The 14,875-nt window shown below is 39.4% G+C and overlaps 1 protein-coding gene across 2 annotated transcripts in view; it reads right to left on the bottom strand.

Moving 5' to 3' along the window:
• Nucleotides 1–14,875, bottom strand: part of PDE7B (phosphodiesterase 7B) — a 159,702-nt gene that overhangs the window by 96,498 nt on the left and 48,329 nt on the right. For both annotated transcript variants that reach the window (XM_081943681.1, XM_081943682.1), the window contains exon 2: nucleotides 2,112–2,172. In XM_081943681.1, the coding sequence (XP_081799807.1) occupies nucleotides 2,112–2,172 (61 nt within the window). The remainder of the gene's footprint in view (nucleotides 1–2,111; nucleotides 2,173–14,875) is intronic.

Raw genomic sequence — 14,875 nt, 5'->3', positions numbered from 1 at the left:
CAAGATCATGTAAAGTGTTAGTACAGCTTTATAATTCCTGGTAAGATCCCACTTGGAATAATGCATCCAGTTTTGGTCACCACATTATAAAAAAGATGTTGAGACTTTGGAAAGAGTACAGAGAACAGCAACAAAGATGATTAAGGGGCTGAAGGCTAAAGCATATGAAGAACGGTTGCAGGAACTGGTATGTCTAGTCTAATAAAAAAGGACTAGGGGTGACATGATAGCAGTATTGCAATATTTGAGGGGCTGCCACAAAGAAGAGGGAGTCAAGCTATTCTCCAAAGCATCTAAGGGCAGGACAAGAAGCAATGGATGGAAACTAATCAAGGAGAGAACCAACTTAGAACTAAGGACAACTTTCCTGACAGTGAGAACAATTAACCAGTGGAATAGCTTGCTGTCAGAAATTGTGAGTGCTCCATCACTTGAGGCTTTTAAAAAGAAATTGGACAGTCATTTGTGTGAAATGGTATAGGATCTCCTGCTTGAGCAGGGTTTGGACTGGAAGACATCTAAGGTTCCTTCCAACTCTGTTATTCTGTTAACTCAATAATAGCTTATAATTTTATTGTATAGTACTTCGGAGGTTTAATGTAGATCAAAGTATTCCATTACTCCTTTCTTCCTTCATGTACATTTTCTTATCTGGTGATTTATAAATTGGTACATCATGCTAGGCAATGATCTATCTTGTGATGAAAAAAATATTGGTCAGTCTTGTTCTGATTATTTTGTTGATTTAAAACATTTATATGGCTGCCCATCTTATATCAAATAATTATGGGTGGCCAATATTAATTGAGTAAATGATAAAGACAAAAAAATTAAAAACCACTTTTAAACCACAAAGGGCCACAACAATCCCATCTCAGAACCACAAAGTTCCCCTCTACTCCCGACCCAATGCCTTTCAGAAAACAGAAAACAGGAGAATAGGGATCACCTGCAATTCATGGGGAGGCTATTCCAAAAGGTAGGTGCAGCCTAGGCTCACTGCCGAGGTCCCACCCAGTGGTGGGTTTTTAGAACCTCTTCTGTAGGTGTGGCCTGCTTTGTGGGAGTGGCTTGCCAGCCATGTGACCGAGTGGGAGTGGATTGCCAGCCATGTGACTGAGTGGGAGTAGCTTGGCAGTCATGTGACTGGATGGGCGTGGCCAACTTGTAAAATGTGATGAAACTCACTTAACAATGCTCTTGCTTAGCAACCAAAATGTTGGCTCAGAAACTCTGGCATTTGAAGCACGCAAGTCTTAAAGCTATCAAGTTACAAGATCCTTGCACCCCTAACCCTTTAGAAAAAAACCCCAGGGGTGTTCAAACTTGACAGCTTTAAGATTTGTGGACTTCAACTCCCAGAATTCCTCCTCCAGTCATGTTGGCTCAGGAACTCTGGCATTGAGGTGTGCAAGTCTTAAAGCTGTCAAGTTACAAGACCCTTGCACCCCTAACCCTTTAGAAAAAAACCCCCAGGGATGTTCAAACTTGATAGCTTTAAGACTTTAAGGTTTAGATAGGACCCTTAGAGGCGGGCGGGCAATTGGTGAGCCAGCCAATCAGTGAGCGGCGGGTGGGGCAAGCATGGTGCAGATGGGTGGGGGGAGGGAGGGAACTGGAACCGATTCTAAACGGCATGGTAGATTTGTGGAACCTCTTCTATAGAAGAGGTTAGAACTGGCAGGAACCCATCTCTGGTCCCACCAGATGACAACATGAAAAGAAGGACTTGGAGTGAGCCCATACTATCCAGTCTAGTGGGATAGGTAGATATCCTCAGAGAGAGCCAAGTCCAAAATAAACCTGGTCCTGTGACATACTAGTAATGCTCAACTTACAACATTCATTCAGGTTTTATAACCAACAGTCAGAAAACACTATGTCAAGTTTGTAAGTAAGCTGAAGATTTGATATAATCAATAATACTCATGTATATTCATTATTTGTGTCAGTATCAGTTATACTACAAGCAATTATACATCCAAGAGAATTATGGCTTCCAAACAACCTCATTAAAATTGCAGATATTCTTAAATAAGTAACACTGGCTCATTTAATCGTGTTTCACACTATAACAAAACCCAGTTTATATGAGAATGGATGCCACTTACCTAGCATGCGAACACATTTGGCATTCTGCTCTGGGCTATCAAATGAGATTTCTCCACACCGCTGGAAAAAAGGGGAACAACATATTCAATACAAGACTTGAAGGCAGAGACATCTTTAATCCATAGTACATTGCTTTTGTTTTTCACATGACCACTTCATACAATGTTAAGAAACAAATGCCACAAGTTTCTTTGTAATAAGAGGATTAAGAGTTATGAGAAAATGATTGGTACTTGGGATGCTGGAAGATAAAATAAACTCTCAGAAAATTATTCTGATTTTTAGTAAGTTTTAAACAACAAATTCCAATCTGGAAATATCGATGGTATTAATTTCCTATATAGATGACCACTGATTAGAATGTCTAATGTCTCCATGTGATACTTTGAGTACTACAAGTTTAATAAGGTATTTCCTTCCAAATATTGTTTGTGTGTGCTGTGGAATTACAATGCATATTAAACTTCTGTTCCCCAAGCGACTCTGCTATCAAGAAATTATATGACACTGATAGAGAAGTATATGTAAGTTTCCTCAAGACATTGTGGTCATGTATGATTTCTAATAAGCAACATTGCACTAATATATTCTGTGGAAGCATCTGTAACACAAAGGGATCATATAACCACGAACCCCTGTGATTATGTATGAAAGCTGTTATTTAGAGAGACAGACAGACAGACAGACAGACAGACAGACAGACAGACATGAAATTGCCTTGAATTCATACTTGTGCATGGAGGGAGGGAGGGAGGGAGGGAGAGAGAGAGAGAGAGAGAAAGAGAGAGAGAGAAAGAGCTTCATATAAAAGAGAAAAAAATGCAACCTGTTAAATTGGTAAACAAATTTCTGTCCCATCAATTCTGCCTAATGAAACGATACAAAAAGTGTTACAGTCATTTCTCTTGCATACTTGTTTCATCAGTTTTCCCTATTAGATTATAGTTTGATTTGAAAGTCCAAAACTGAGATAGTCACCCTGGAAGAATTATTTTATGTAAACGAAAAGCAGTTGAATTAAGTGGCAACAACGTTTAGTTTCCAAAAATGTTGGAAGTTCTAGGATGATGATACTGAATTTTTTTCAGGCCAATAAGTAGGAGACTTCCCTTGGAGTTTCGCGGGAGGGGTGTTTAGGAGCTATGGTTCTACACTGATGATATCACTCAGTATTTTTTAAGAATGCAATATATTTTATTCTGGTCTACCACAGGAGGAAATTGGCTACAAAGTACAACACTGTTTGGTTAAGAAAATCATTTTTTCCTTTCCTTATTTCACAGAATTTAATAAGCCTCTTCATTCGTACTTCTAAAAAAAATTTAATAAGCAGAAAATGCCCTAGCATAGAAGACCTATGTTAAAAATAGATACTCAGGACAGAAATGATGCTAAAATATTATATACCCCACACCATAAAAGTTATCTACAATGTTTAAATGTACTTCACGCTATACAATGTTGGGATCAAATACATATAGTGATTTGGAGGACTTTAAAGATTAAGATTTAATTGAAACCAGAAGTTTTTCTCCTGGACTGATGAATAAACAGAAAAATGTCATGAAACGCTCTTTTTCTACATAATAATTCCAGCAATATTATTGTGTGCCTGAAGTTGGAAAGATTTGGCAATACCTGCACTAGAAGAATGGCCAGTGAAAATGATTATTAGCATTTCAGCAAGTTCTGTCATTTTCATCAACCATTCCTCTATTGGAGGTATTGACTTGTCTGATAAGACAAAAGACAATATCTATATTTATTGGTGACTGGAAACTCCTTATGATTATTTTTTGCCTAAAACAAAAAATGATGAACTTATGGTTTTGATCAGTGACGTGCAGTAGGTGAGGCAGGTGAGGCACAGCCTCACCACTCTCATCATGAAAAAAAAAGTAAAAGGAAAAAGCTGAGCTAGTTGCTGCCTCACCGTGGATGACTCTGCTTAACCTCACTGGTGCTCTCCCTCCCCAAGTGTAGTGACTTCCTCCCCAGGCCCCCATTCATTTCTCTCTATCACACACACAGCTGGATAAAACTATATAAAAATCTAGCCCAGCTTCACTGATTACAAGTTTGAAAAGGCAACGTGGCTCCACCTGCAATCAAACTACACTTGGGGAGGGAGAGCACAAGCGAGCACTGAGGAGACCACAGGAGGTGGCAGGAAGCCAGGCAAAGACCCATGCTGTAGTACACACACTTCCCCCCAGCCTCTTTCTTTTGGAAGGCTCGGCTCGGCTCCCCTCCGGCTTCTCTGCCTGTCCTCTCACCCCAGCCTGCCAGCAGGAGGTGGTGGGTGGGCTTTATTGTGTTCCAGGCATTTCCCACCCAGACAGCAGGCTGCATTTGCAATGGTGGAGGTGTTTGGGAAAGGCAGCAGGGGAATGGGGGGGGGGGATGGCAGAGGAGCTGCTTTCAAGCCACTGGAAAAGATATCCAATCCAACTTTTGTGTGTGGGAGGGTTTGTTTGAGAGTGAGTGAGAGAGGGAAGGGGTAGGAGAGATAGTCCAATCCAATTTCTGTGTGTGTGTGTGTGTGTGTGTTTGAGAGAGGGGGAGGAAGGGAGAGAGGGAGGAAGGAGGGGAAGGAGAAGAAAAAGAAAAAGAAAGAAGGAGCAAAGGAGAAAAACAAATGCTGTCGCTTTAAATTGGAACTGAGCATGCCTGGTTGTGGAATTCTGGGAGTTGAAGTCCACAAGTCTAAAAATATTTGAAGCCCAGCACTGTGTCAGTGCTTCGCCAGTCATAAACCTCACCGCACGTCACTGGTTTTGATTATCAGACTATAGAAAGAAGTAGCCTTAGAAAGGTTAAAATATAAATATGCTTATAACTACTATGAAGGTGATCAGAAGACCTTCCTTCCCCCCTCCCTCCCTCTTCCTTTGTCTTTTTACTTTATCTTGTCTTTTTATCTTTGCTGCACTTTTTATTTCTCTCTTTCTCTTTCTAACTTAGCTTGCATTAACTTTTGCTAAACCTTAATAAAACTTATATATAAACCAAGAGAAAGACAACATATATTGCAAATATACATTGAAATGCCTCAGAATATCTGTGTAGTTTCCCATGAAAGAATAAGTGAATATGAAAAAGGACCTTATTTTTTTGGGGGGGGGGGGGAAATACTTTATGCAACTGAAAGAAAGCTTGTCCCACACCACCCATCTCTTTACCTTTTACTTTGGAAGGTAATCTTAGATTCATAAGAAAATAGTGTAATGGAAACAGAGCATCTGTTTAGCATCTATATGAAAATATTAGATGAGGAAGTCATCCATCAATGTGCTGTTGATACTAAATTGTACAAACTGACTCCAGACTGGCCAAGTGATTCTGTCAATGTTCTGCCTCAATGCCTGCCCCATAAGTTTGGATGGGGAGAAATAGATTCAGTCAAGGAAACAATTGGTCCATTGTTGGGAGAAGTGGCAAGAAGGTGACAAGCAAAAGGGAGAAAGCAGAACTACTAAACTAATTTTTTGCATCTGTCTTTATACAGAGGGAAAAAACAGTCCAACCTATCAAAAGCAGCACCACAAAAAACAGATTAGGAACACGTTAAAATAGGGAAGAAAATGGTAAGTGAGCACCTATCTACCCTAGACGAGTTCAAATCACCAGGACCGGAAGGATTACACCCCAAGGGTCTGAAGGAACTGACAGACGAGATCTCAGAACCACTGAACTATATCTTTCAGAGAACCTGGAGCACCGGGGAACTGCCAGAGGATTGGAAAAGAACTGATGTAGTTCCCATCTTCAAAAATGGGGAAAAAATAGATCCAGGAAACTACAGACCTATCATCCTGACCTCAATACCAGGGAAGATTCTGGAAAAGATAATCAAGCAACTAATCAGCAAACACCTAGAAGCAAACAAAGTAATGACCAAAAGCCAACATGGGTTTGTCAAAAACAGATCATGCCAGACTAATTTTATTGCATTATTGGACAAAGTGACAAAATTAGTGGACCAGAGGAATGCTGTCGATATAATTTACTTGGACTTCAGTAAGGCATTTGATAAAGTAAACCATAACCTACTACGAGATAAAGTACAAAAATGTGGGTTAGATAGCATCACCACCAGATGGATTCATAACTGGCTGACCAACCGCACTCAACGTGTAGTCCTCAATGGAACTGCATCTACATGGAGGGAAGTATGCAGTGGAGTACCCCAAGGCTCTGTTTTAGGCCCAGTACTCTTCAACATCTTCATCAATGATTTGGATGAGGGAATAAATGGGGAACTCATTAAATTTGCAGATGACACCAAGCTGGCAGGAATAGCCAGCACTCCAGAAGATAGGCTTAAGATACAGAAGGATCTTGAAAAACTTGAACATTGGGTGCTATCTAACAAAATGAAATTCAATGGTGAAAAAAGTAAGGTTCTACATTTAGGCAAGAAAAACGAAATGCACAGATACATTATATGTGGTACCTTGCTCAATAGTAGTAACTCTGAGAGGGATCTTGGAATCTTAGTGGACAACCATTTAAATATGAGCCAGCAGTGTGCAGCAGCTGCCAAAAAAGCCAACACAGTTCTAGGCTGCATCAACAGAGGGATAGAATCAAGATCACCTGAAGTGTTAATACCACTTTATAATGCCTTGGTAAGGCCACACTTGGAATACTGCATTCAGTTTTGGACGACATGATGTAAAAAAGATGTGGAGAATTTAGAAAGAGTGCAGAGAAGAGCAACAAAGATGATTAGGAGACTGGAAGCTAAAACATGAAGAATGGTGGCAGGAACAGAGTATGTCTAGTTTAATGAAAAAAAGGACTAGGGGTGACATGATAGCATTGTTCCAATATCTCAGGGGTTGCCACAAAGAACAGGGAGTCTAATTATTCTCCAGAGCACCTGAGGGTAGAACAAGAAGCAATGGGTGGAAACTAATCAAGGAGGGAAGCAATTAGAACTTAGGAGAAATTTCCTGACAGAACAATTAATCAGTGGAACAACTTGCCTTCAGAAATTGTGAATTCTCCAACACTGGAAGTTTTTAAGAAGATGTTGGATAACCATTTGTTTGAAGTGGTTTGACTTTGAGTTTGAGTTAATTACATTAATAAACCGCCCCATCTCCCCGCAGGGACTCGGGGCGGTGTACAGACGTCGCATATAAAAAACAACAAAGCACAACACGAAAACCCAGACAAACAACGTAAACATACAGTCTGTATATTAGCCCAAACTAATTAATAGTTAAAACAATCTAAAACCAATTTAAAACCCCAAAATTTAAAATTTAAAAAGCCATGCAGGAAGGTCAGTAATAGATGTTACTTATGATTACAAATGGGCCAGGCCGGCTAGTCGGAACAGGTGGGTCTTGAGTTTCTTACGGAAGGAGCGGAAATCAACGGTAGTTCTAATATCGGGGAGGAGGTCGTTCCAGAGGGTTGGGCCCATCACAGAGAAGGCCCTACTCCTGGGCACCGCCCGCCCGCATTGCTTAGCGGAAGGTACCCGGAGGAGTCCCTCTCTGTGAGAGCGGATTGGTCGCAGGGATGTATGGGGTAGGATGCGATCCCGCAGATAACTAGGTCCCGAGTCATGGAGCGCTTTAAAGATGACAATCAACACCTTGAAACGCACCTGAAAAGCCACAGGCAGCCAGTGCAGCTCGCGCAGGAAAGGTGTTACATGGGAGTACCTAGTACTCCCCATAATTGCCCGCGCAGCTGCATTCTGAACCAGCTGGAGCCTACGGGTGCATCTCAAGGGGAGCCCCATGTAGAGAGCAAGTGGTGTAGGGTTTCCTGCCTAGGCAGGGGGTTGGACTGGAAGACCTCCAAGGTCTCTTCCTATTTCTAATCTCAGTCCTGCCAAGATCCTTGGCTGAGGTTCATTTGTTGCAGTTTACATTTATTTGTTTGAGACTAACGTAGTGGTAAATAATGCTGTTATTTGAACAATAAAGATGGAAAGCAAAATATAAATGTAAAAAAGAGTTTAAGCATTAAGTTTGTTATGGATATATTGTTATTTCCGATAACCCTTAATGGAGTTTTTTTTAATTAAGATGGAGTGATGAGGCTTTAAAATTGTTTATAAGGAATGGGATGTGATGGGGGATGAAGAAATGGTTAATTGTATTTTAAGAGATGGTGACAAGTGGTTAAAGTTACTCATATTTGCTGCAATGAAGGGTGAGTTTTCCTTATTTTTTCTGTATTTTTTTCTTTTCATTTTTGTATTTTTATATTTTGCAGTTTGTACTAGTTTAGTTTTATAACAGAATTTTAATAAAAAAAATTTTTTTTTAAGAATTAGAGTCTGGACATGTATACCCTTCAGCTTACTACAGGTATCCTGCAACAGTAATGGAGCGTGCCCTTTATGGTTGCAAGTGGTGACAACTTGTAAGTCAGACAGCCTTGCTTAATGACTCCCACTTCCTACTCTCCCCATCAAATGCCCCATCCCCACTTAACAACCCTTATGCTGTTAAGTGAGGATGGGACACCTCCTGGATGGGGGAGACCCACCACCAAGCAGCAAAAAGCTTGCAAAGCCAAATGTAGCCCAGTAGGAGGGAGGAGCCCAGCTAGATCAGGACCTAGAGCAGGGGTGTCAAACTCTGATGAAGCCACATCTGCTGTCCCGAATCAAATCTCTAACCATCTTTTTCTTGCTTTTTTGATCGCACTTACTGAGATTCTTCTGATTTTTTGCCCAAGACCACCAATTTAAACAACATCTATAAATAACAGAAATTCAACAAGCTGTATACAGCAGCATCCAGATCTTCTCTATAAATATTTGTGGGATGGCTCTCTAGCATGTGACCAAATGGGCAATTTACATTGAACAGAAGAGTATTTGTGAAGGACTCATGGCACCTCCAGCCTAAGATGTTCTAAGCATGTGAAACTAACAATCAAATATTATTTTATTCCTCTCATTTTCAGCATGGTAAACCAGCCCATGGAATTTAGTAAGTGAAAAGTGAAAATCTGAGAATTGAAAAATGTAATGCATTCCTAAAAGATTCTTATGAAACCACAAAACAGCAAAAGTGGTATTTTTGCAAGAAGGGAGTTTGCATTTTGCCAATGCCGATTACAATCATCTGAAGGCATTTAGTAATCTCCCTAAATTGTGTCTACTATAAAAGAAGCATATACTGTATGCCTGGTTTTCTGCAAATTGGAATACTAAGACTATCATACCACTTTGTTTAGTTTAAATGGGAAAGATAACCAAAATTGTAGAACCAAAGTGTAGAAAGTGTAGTGTTCTTCCCCAAAATAACACCAGTGCTTTGGTTAACTCAAAATTACTAACTTTCCATTAAAAAAAAAGACTTGCAACATAGTTTGAATATTCTTTTTATCAGTGTAAAAGAAAATAGACGTTGCCATATGCAAACCTGCGAGAATGCGTTTTTATTTTTTTCTAGCTCTTCTTTAAAAAATAAACAGAAGACAGCATTCACCTCCTCTTTTAAACATCCCACATGATTAAATTCTTCAAAGGAAGGAAAGACACTTTCAATAATTCAACAGATAAGAATATTTACTTTGCTCCCCCTGATAACTAACCTGTATTTGCCAACTAAGTATTATAAATTTATTTTTATTTTTCTTAAAAAGATCTAATGCAGTTGTGTATGGTCCCAAAAGTTTACAATAGAACTCTGAGATATTTTTTATTATTTAAACATTTAGAGATTTTTAAAAGAATGTTGCTTCCAATTTATACACCTAACCTAAGAGCACAAGACCAACTCAGCTAAATGAAGACAAGGAGCTCTTTGTTCAGCTTTTGTTCTTCACAGTGGCAACTGAATGTGTGTTTTAAGGTGAAGAATTACTGATAGACTTGCTGTCTGTTCGTTTACCCAATTCACTTTGTATGTCCTCCAAATTAACGTTCATGACGATGTCTTGTGGTAATGAATTCTACCAGTTAACTCTGCACTGAAAAATAAGTGTTTTCCTCCTGTTATATGACATGGGGTATAAAATATGTTCAGGTGAAAAGTGCCTACCATGGACAAATAGCCCAACCTCATCTTTAAACATGAATATAATGTCAGGCATGTCCCAAACCTTCACACATATGTATATAAATATTTTGGGGTTCCAGGGCTCTCGATCATCAAACATTTGTTATTCTATGGATGTGTCCTTATTATTATTATATATCTTTATATCCCCTCTTTCTTCCATTAACTTAAAGCAACATGCATTTTATTCCCCTCCAACCTGAAACCCTAATCCTAAAACAACACAACCTCGGGGGTAGATTAGGTGAACATCTCCATCTTTCTGAACCTTTTGAAATTTTATAAAAGTTTGTAACTGTGGTGTGATCAGATATAACATTGAGGGATGTGATCAGATATAGCTCCAAAAGGCTGGTGCCAGAAGAAAAATAAAATACCCCAAGTTAATTTCTGGGCATGTTAGTCAGAGCCTAGGAAGTTTTTGTTTGATTTATGTCTGAGAGGTGTTTGGAGCAAGGTAGCAGCAGACATATAATAAGTTAAATATCTTTGGAGATTATTTGCTTTTAACTGTTCCCTCTTGAAATTAATTTTCCAAGAAATAATAACAGTCAGCTGCTTATGCAGGTGTACAGAAAATGTGCCATTAGCCTTGGTGAGAGAATAATCACACTGGGCATTTATAAAAGGACTTGTGAATCTAGACAACCTGGTATTGACCCAGAGTGAATCTGTTTACCGGGGCAGATAGTTAATTAGAGCCAATTATCTGTGCTGTCTCATATGGTTCCCTATTTGACTGAAATCAAGCATTTCAAAAGCACAATATGCTACTGCAATTATCAAGCTTTCTTTCTAATAATGTCCTACATTGATTTAAACCTGCAAGCTTCTTGATAAACAACACATGAAGATGCTTGTATATAATCCTCAAGATGGACAAGGCAGGCACAGACTGAGAGGGCCAAAGTAATGGTAGTGCTGAAGCTGAACAAGTGGCTTGCATAAGACTAGCTTACCCATGTGTAATTATGGCTGCAGTCCTGAGTGTGCATTACTTTAATAAAAATCTCTATTTAATCCAACAGGGTATCTTACATTTAAGTCAGTGGTGAAATTCATTTTTTTAAAACTACTGGTTTGGTGGGCATGACTTGGTGGTGTGGCAGGAGAAGGATACTGCAAAATCTCCATTCCCACCCGACTCTGGGACAGCCAGAGGTAGTATCTTCCGGTTCTCCGAACTACTCAAAATTTCTGCTACCGGTTCTCCAGAACCTGTCAGAACCTGCTGAATTTCACCTCTGCTTTAAGTAAACATTCATATCATCACCCTGCAAGATGACATTTTGTACTAGCAATTTCCTGACAAAATTGCTCATACGTTTATCCCCAGTTTTACAGCAGCTCTTAATCAAGGAATCAACCCAACCAATAGATGTCTTTGTTTTATTGCTATAATTCATTTCCCAGATGTTTACAAAAAGATGATCTTTTTTCCTGCCACATCCTGCTGCTTTTGCAGCCAGTAACCTTCTAGGAAGTGACTACTGGATTTTCATACACAAACATACTTTATCCTTTCAACAAACGCATGAAAAATCTGAAAAAGTAGCAGGACAAACACAGGGAATTAGTGACTTTTATGAAACATTATAATGACTAGCACCACAATAACTGCTTCACTCTCTTAAATATGCAGAAATACACATAGCTAAAATACAAAAAAAAAAATCAAACTTTCTAAATTAATATATCTAAATTAAGATAACTCAGAAATGCAAGGAGTGAAAAAAATAGATATTTGTATTCATGATTTTGATTTTTAAAGAACTATTTTAATGGCAACAGTGGAAACTTATTTAACTTTCTCCAAGCTGCACATCATGCTTAATCTTGAATGAACTGTGCTCTTAAACTTAACAATTTTTCATAAGTTTTATACCCTAAAGATAAATCTTTTTATAAGTTTGTTCTCCTCTCAAAATAGCCTAAATCAACTATTAGCAGTAAGTATGTATAGCTGGAGGAGAAAAAATGAATTCCCACACTGAGAATTTTTTATTGTGAAAATATGAATTATAATTTGCAAAGTATGGACCTGAGAAAATTTGGTTAACAATCTGTTGTTGAAACAGAAGTATCATCTTCTCTCTGATTTGTTGACAATACCTTTACCCAATTCTGACAGGCAAGATCTGTTGCTATTGCTGTATATTGTCAATTGGACTCTTTCCTGTCTAGGGAATATCCTCAGAAAGATGTCTCTCTCCTTTAAATCTGTGCTAAAACTGCAGATCATAGAAAGAGATTAATCTGAACACAGTGACGTGCGGTAAGGTTTATGACTGGTGAGGCACTGACACAGTGCTGGGTTTCAAATATTTTTAGACTTGTGGACTACAACTCCCAGAATTCCACAGCCAGGCATGCTCAGTTCCAATTTAAAGCGACAGCATTTGTTTTTTTCCTTTGCTCCTTCTTTCTTTTTCTTTTTCTTCTCCTCCCTCTCTCCCTTCCTCCCCCTCTCTCAAACACACACACACACACACACACACACACAAAAGTTGGATTGGACTATCTCTCCTACCCCTTCCCTCTTCACTCACTCTCAAACAAACCCCCCCCACACACACAAAAGTTGGATTGGATATCTTTTCTAGTGGCTTGAAAGCAGCTCCTCTGCCATCCCCCCCATTCCCCTGCTGCCTTTCCCAAACACCTCCACCATTGCAAATGCAGCCTGCTGTCTGGGTGGGAAATGCCTGGAACACAATAAAGCCCACCCACCACCTCCTGCTGGCAGGCTGGGGTGAGAGGAGAGGCAGAGTAGCCTGAGGGGAGCCGAGCCGAGCCTTCCAAAAGAAAGAGGCTGGGGGGAAGTGTGTGTACTACAGCATGGCTCTTTGCCTGGCTTCCTGCCTCCTCCTGTGGTCTCCTCAGTGCTCGCTTGTGCTCTCCCTCCCCAAGTGTAGTTTGATTGCAGGTGGAGCCACGTTGCCTTTTCAAACTTGTAATCAGTTAAGCTGGGCTAGATTTTTATATAGTTTTATCCAGCTGTGTGTGTGAGAGAGAGAAATGAATGGGGGCCTGGGGAGGAAGTCACTACACTTGGGGAGGGAGAGCACCAGTGAGGTTAAGCAGAGTCATCCACGGTGAGGCAGCAACTAGCTCAGCTTTTTCCTTTTACTTTTTTTTTTCATGATGAGAGTGGTGAGGCTGTGCCTCACTTGCCTCACCTGACTGCACGTCACTGTCTGAACAAGCAGAAATCAGAATAATATGTTTTCTGAGAAAAGTGTCATAGTCTCATTTAGACAGCCAGATCTGGTATTCAGCCAGTTCTGACAGGTTCTGGAGAACGGGTAGCAGAAATTTTGAGAGTGGGGAGGGAATGGGGATTTTGCAGTATTCTTCCTCTGCCATGCCCACATAGTCACGCCCACAGAACCAGCAGTAAAAAATTTTGAATCCCATCACTGCAGATAGGTATGTTTTGAGGTCATAACAGAACAATATATACTATCCCATAGTGCTTTACAGCACTCTCTGGGTGGTTTACAATATCAGCGTATTGAGTTCTAATTTTACTGACCTTGGAAGGATGGCAGGCTGATTCAACCTCAAACCCTATCAGGTTCAAACTACAGGCTGTGGGCAGAATTAGCCTGCAATACTGCATTCTACCACTGTGCCACCAGGGCTCCTTATGTTTGAAGTTTACATTGGATCAGCTGTACATATTATTTCAATCTAATGTATTTACTCTAGGTGCTGGGCGTGAAGTTGCTTTCTTCAAAAAAGAAAAGAATGCAGCAAGTTATACAGGTATAGTTACATAGTTAGTTCTTCTTTCCCAAATTCTCAGAAAAATGGATTTACTACAGCTTAGCATACATTTTTGATAACTTTTGCAATAATTGATGTTTTGTAACCATTTATATATTAAAATTTATTTTAATTAATACTAAGTTTAATGGTGATTTTTTAATAAGAGAGAAGCACTGGTTTATTGGTTATGTTAATTTATGGATAATAGATTAAATTTTGTATCATTGTTAACTGTGCGGATACAACAGCAATTATAACAGTGTCTTTTAAAATCGGGTTTTAAAATAGCATGATTACACTAAGATAATACACTAATATGTTAAAACTCTTATGTAAGAACACCATATTGAAGTGCGTATTAAGATACTTAAATCTTAATATGCCCTTCAATATGGTGTTCTTACATAAGAGTCCTCTTTCAAAAGAGCAGGCAGAAAATCAATTTAGTGTTAATTAATAAATGGATTTTAAGAATAGGATCATTGTAATGCAAATGTTCTGAGCTTTTACTTTAGACCCATTAAAGAAGACTATAGCAGAGGTACATATAGGAAAGATAAATTAACTGGTATATATCTGCAGTTATATTTGTAGCCTACAATGGATCAGCTACATTTATGTAATACTAAGATCTAATTAGCTGAAGAGGAGTAAGTCTCTCTGAAAGAGGCAATGACCCTATGTAGTTTTCTTGTGCAACTTCTGGCAATTCCTTGTATTTCTGCCAAGTCACATAACCTCATCCTACAATAAGATCCTAGTTATATTTTATCTGATATCATCTAAAGCAGAGTTCCCCAATGTTTTCAATTTTGTGGACAGGTGGGGGGAGGGAAGAGGGGAGGGTTCCATGCATGCAGTGGACAACCACATGCACACTCATCTCCATTTGCATGAATGGCGGGCACACACGACCTCTGCTTGCGCAAATGGAGCACGTGCACGCCACTTCC

Source organism: Natrix helvetica (assembly GCF_964273705.1).
Source record: "Natrix helvetica genome assembly, chromosome: 2".
In the NCBI taxonomy this organism is placed as follows: Eukaryota; Metazoa; Chordata; class Lepidosauria; order Squamata; family Natricidae; genus Natrix; species Natrix helvetica.
Note: the sequence above shows the minus strand (reverse complement) of the source record. Positions and strands in the feature narration are given on the sequence as shown.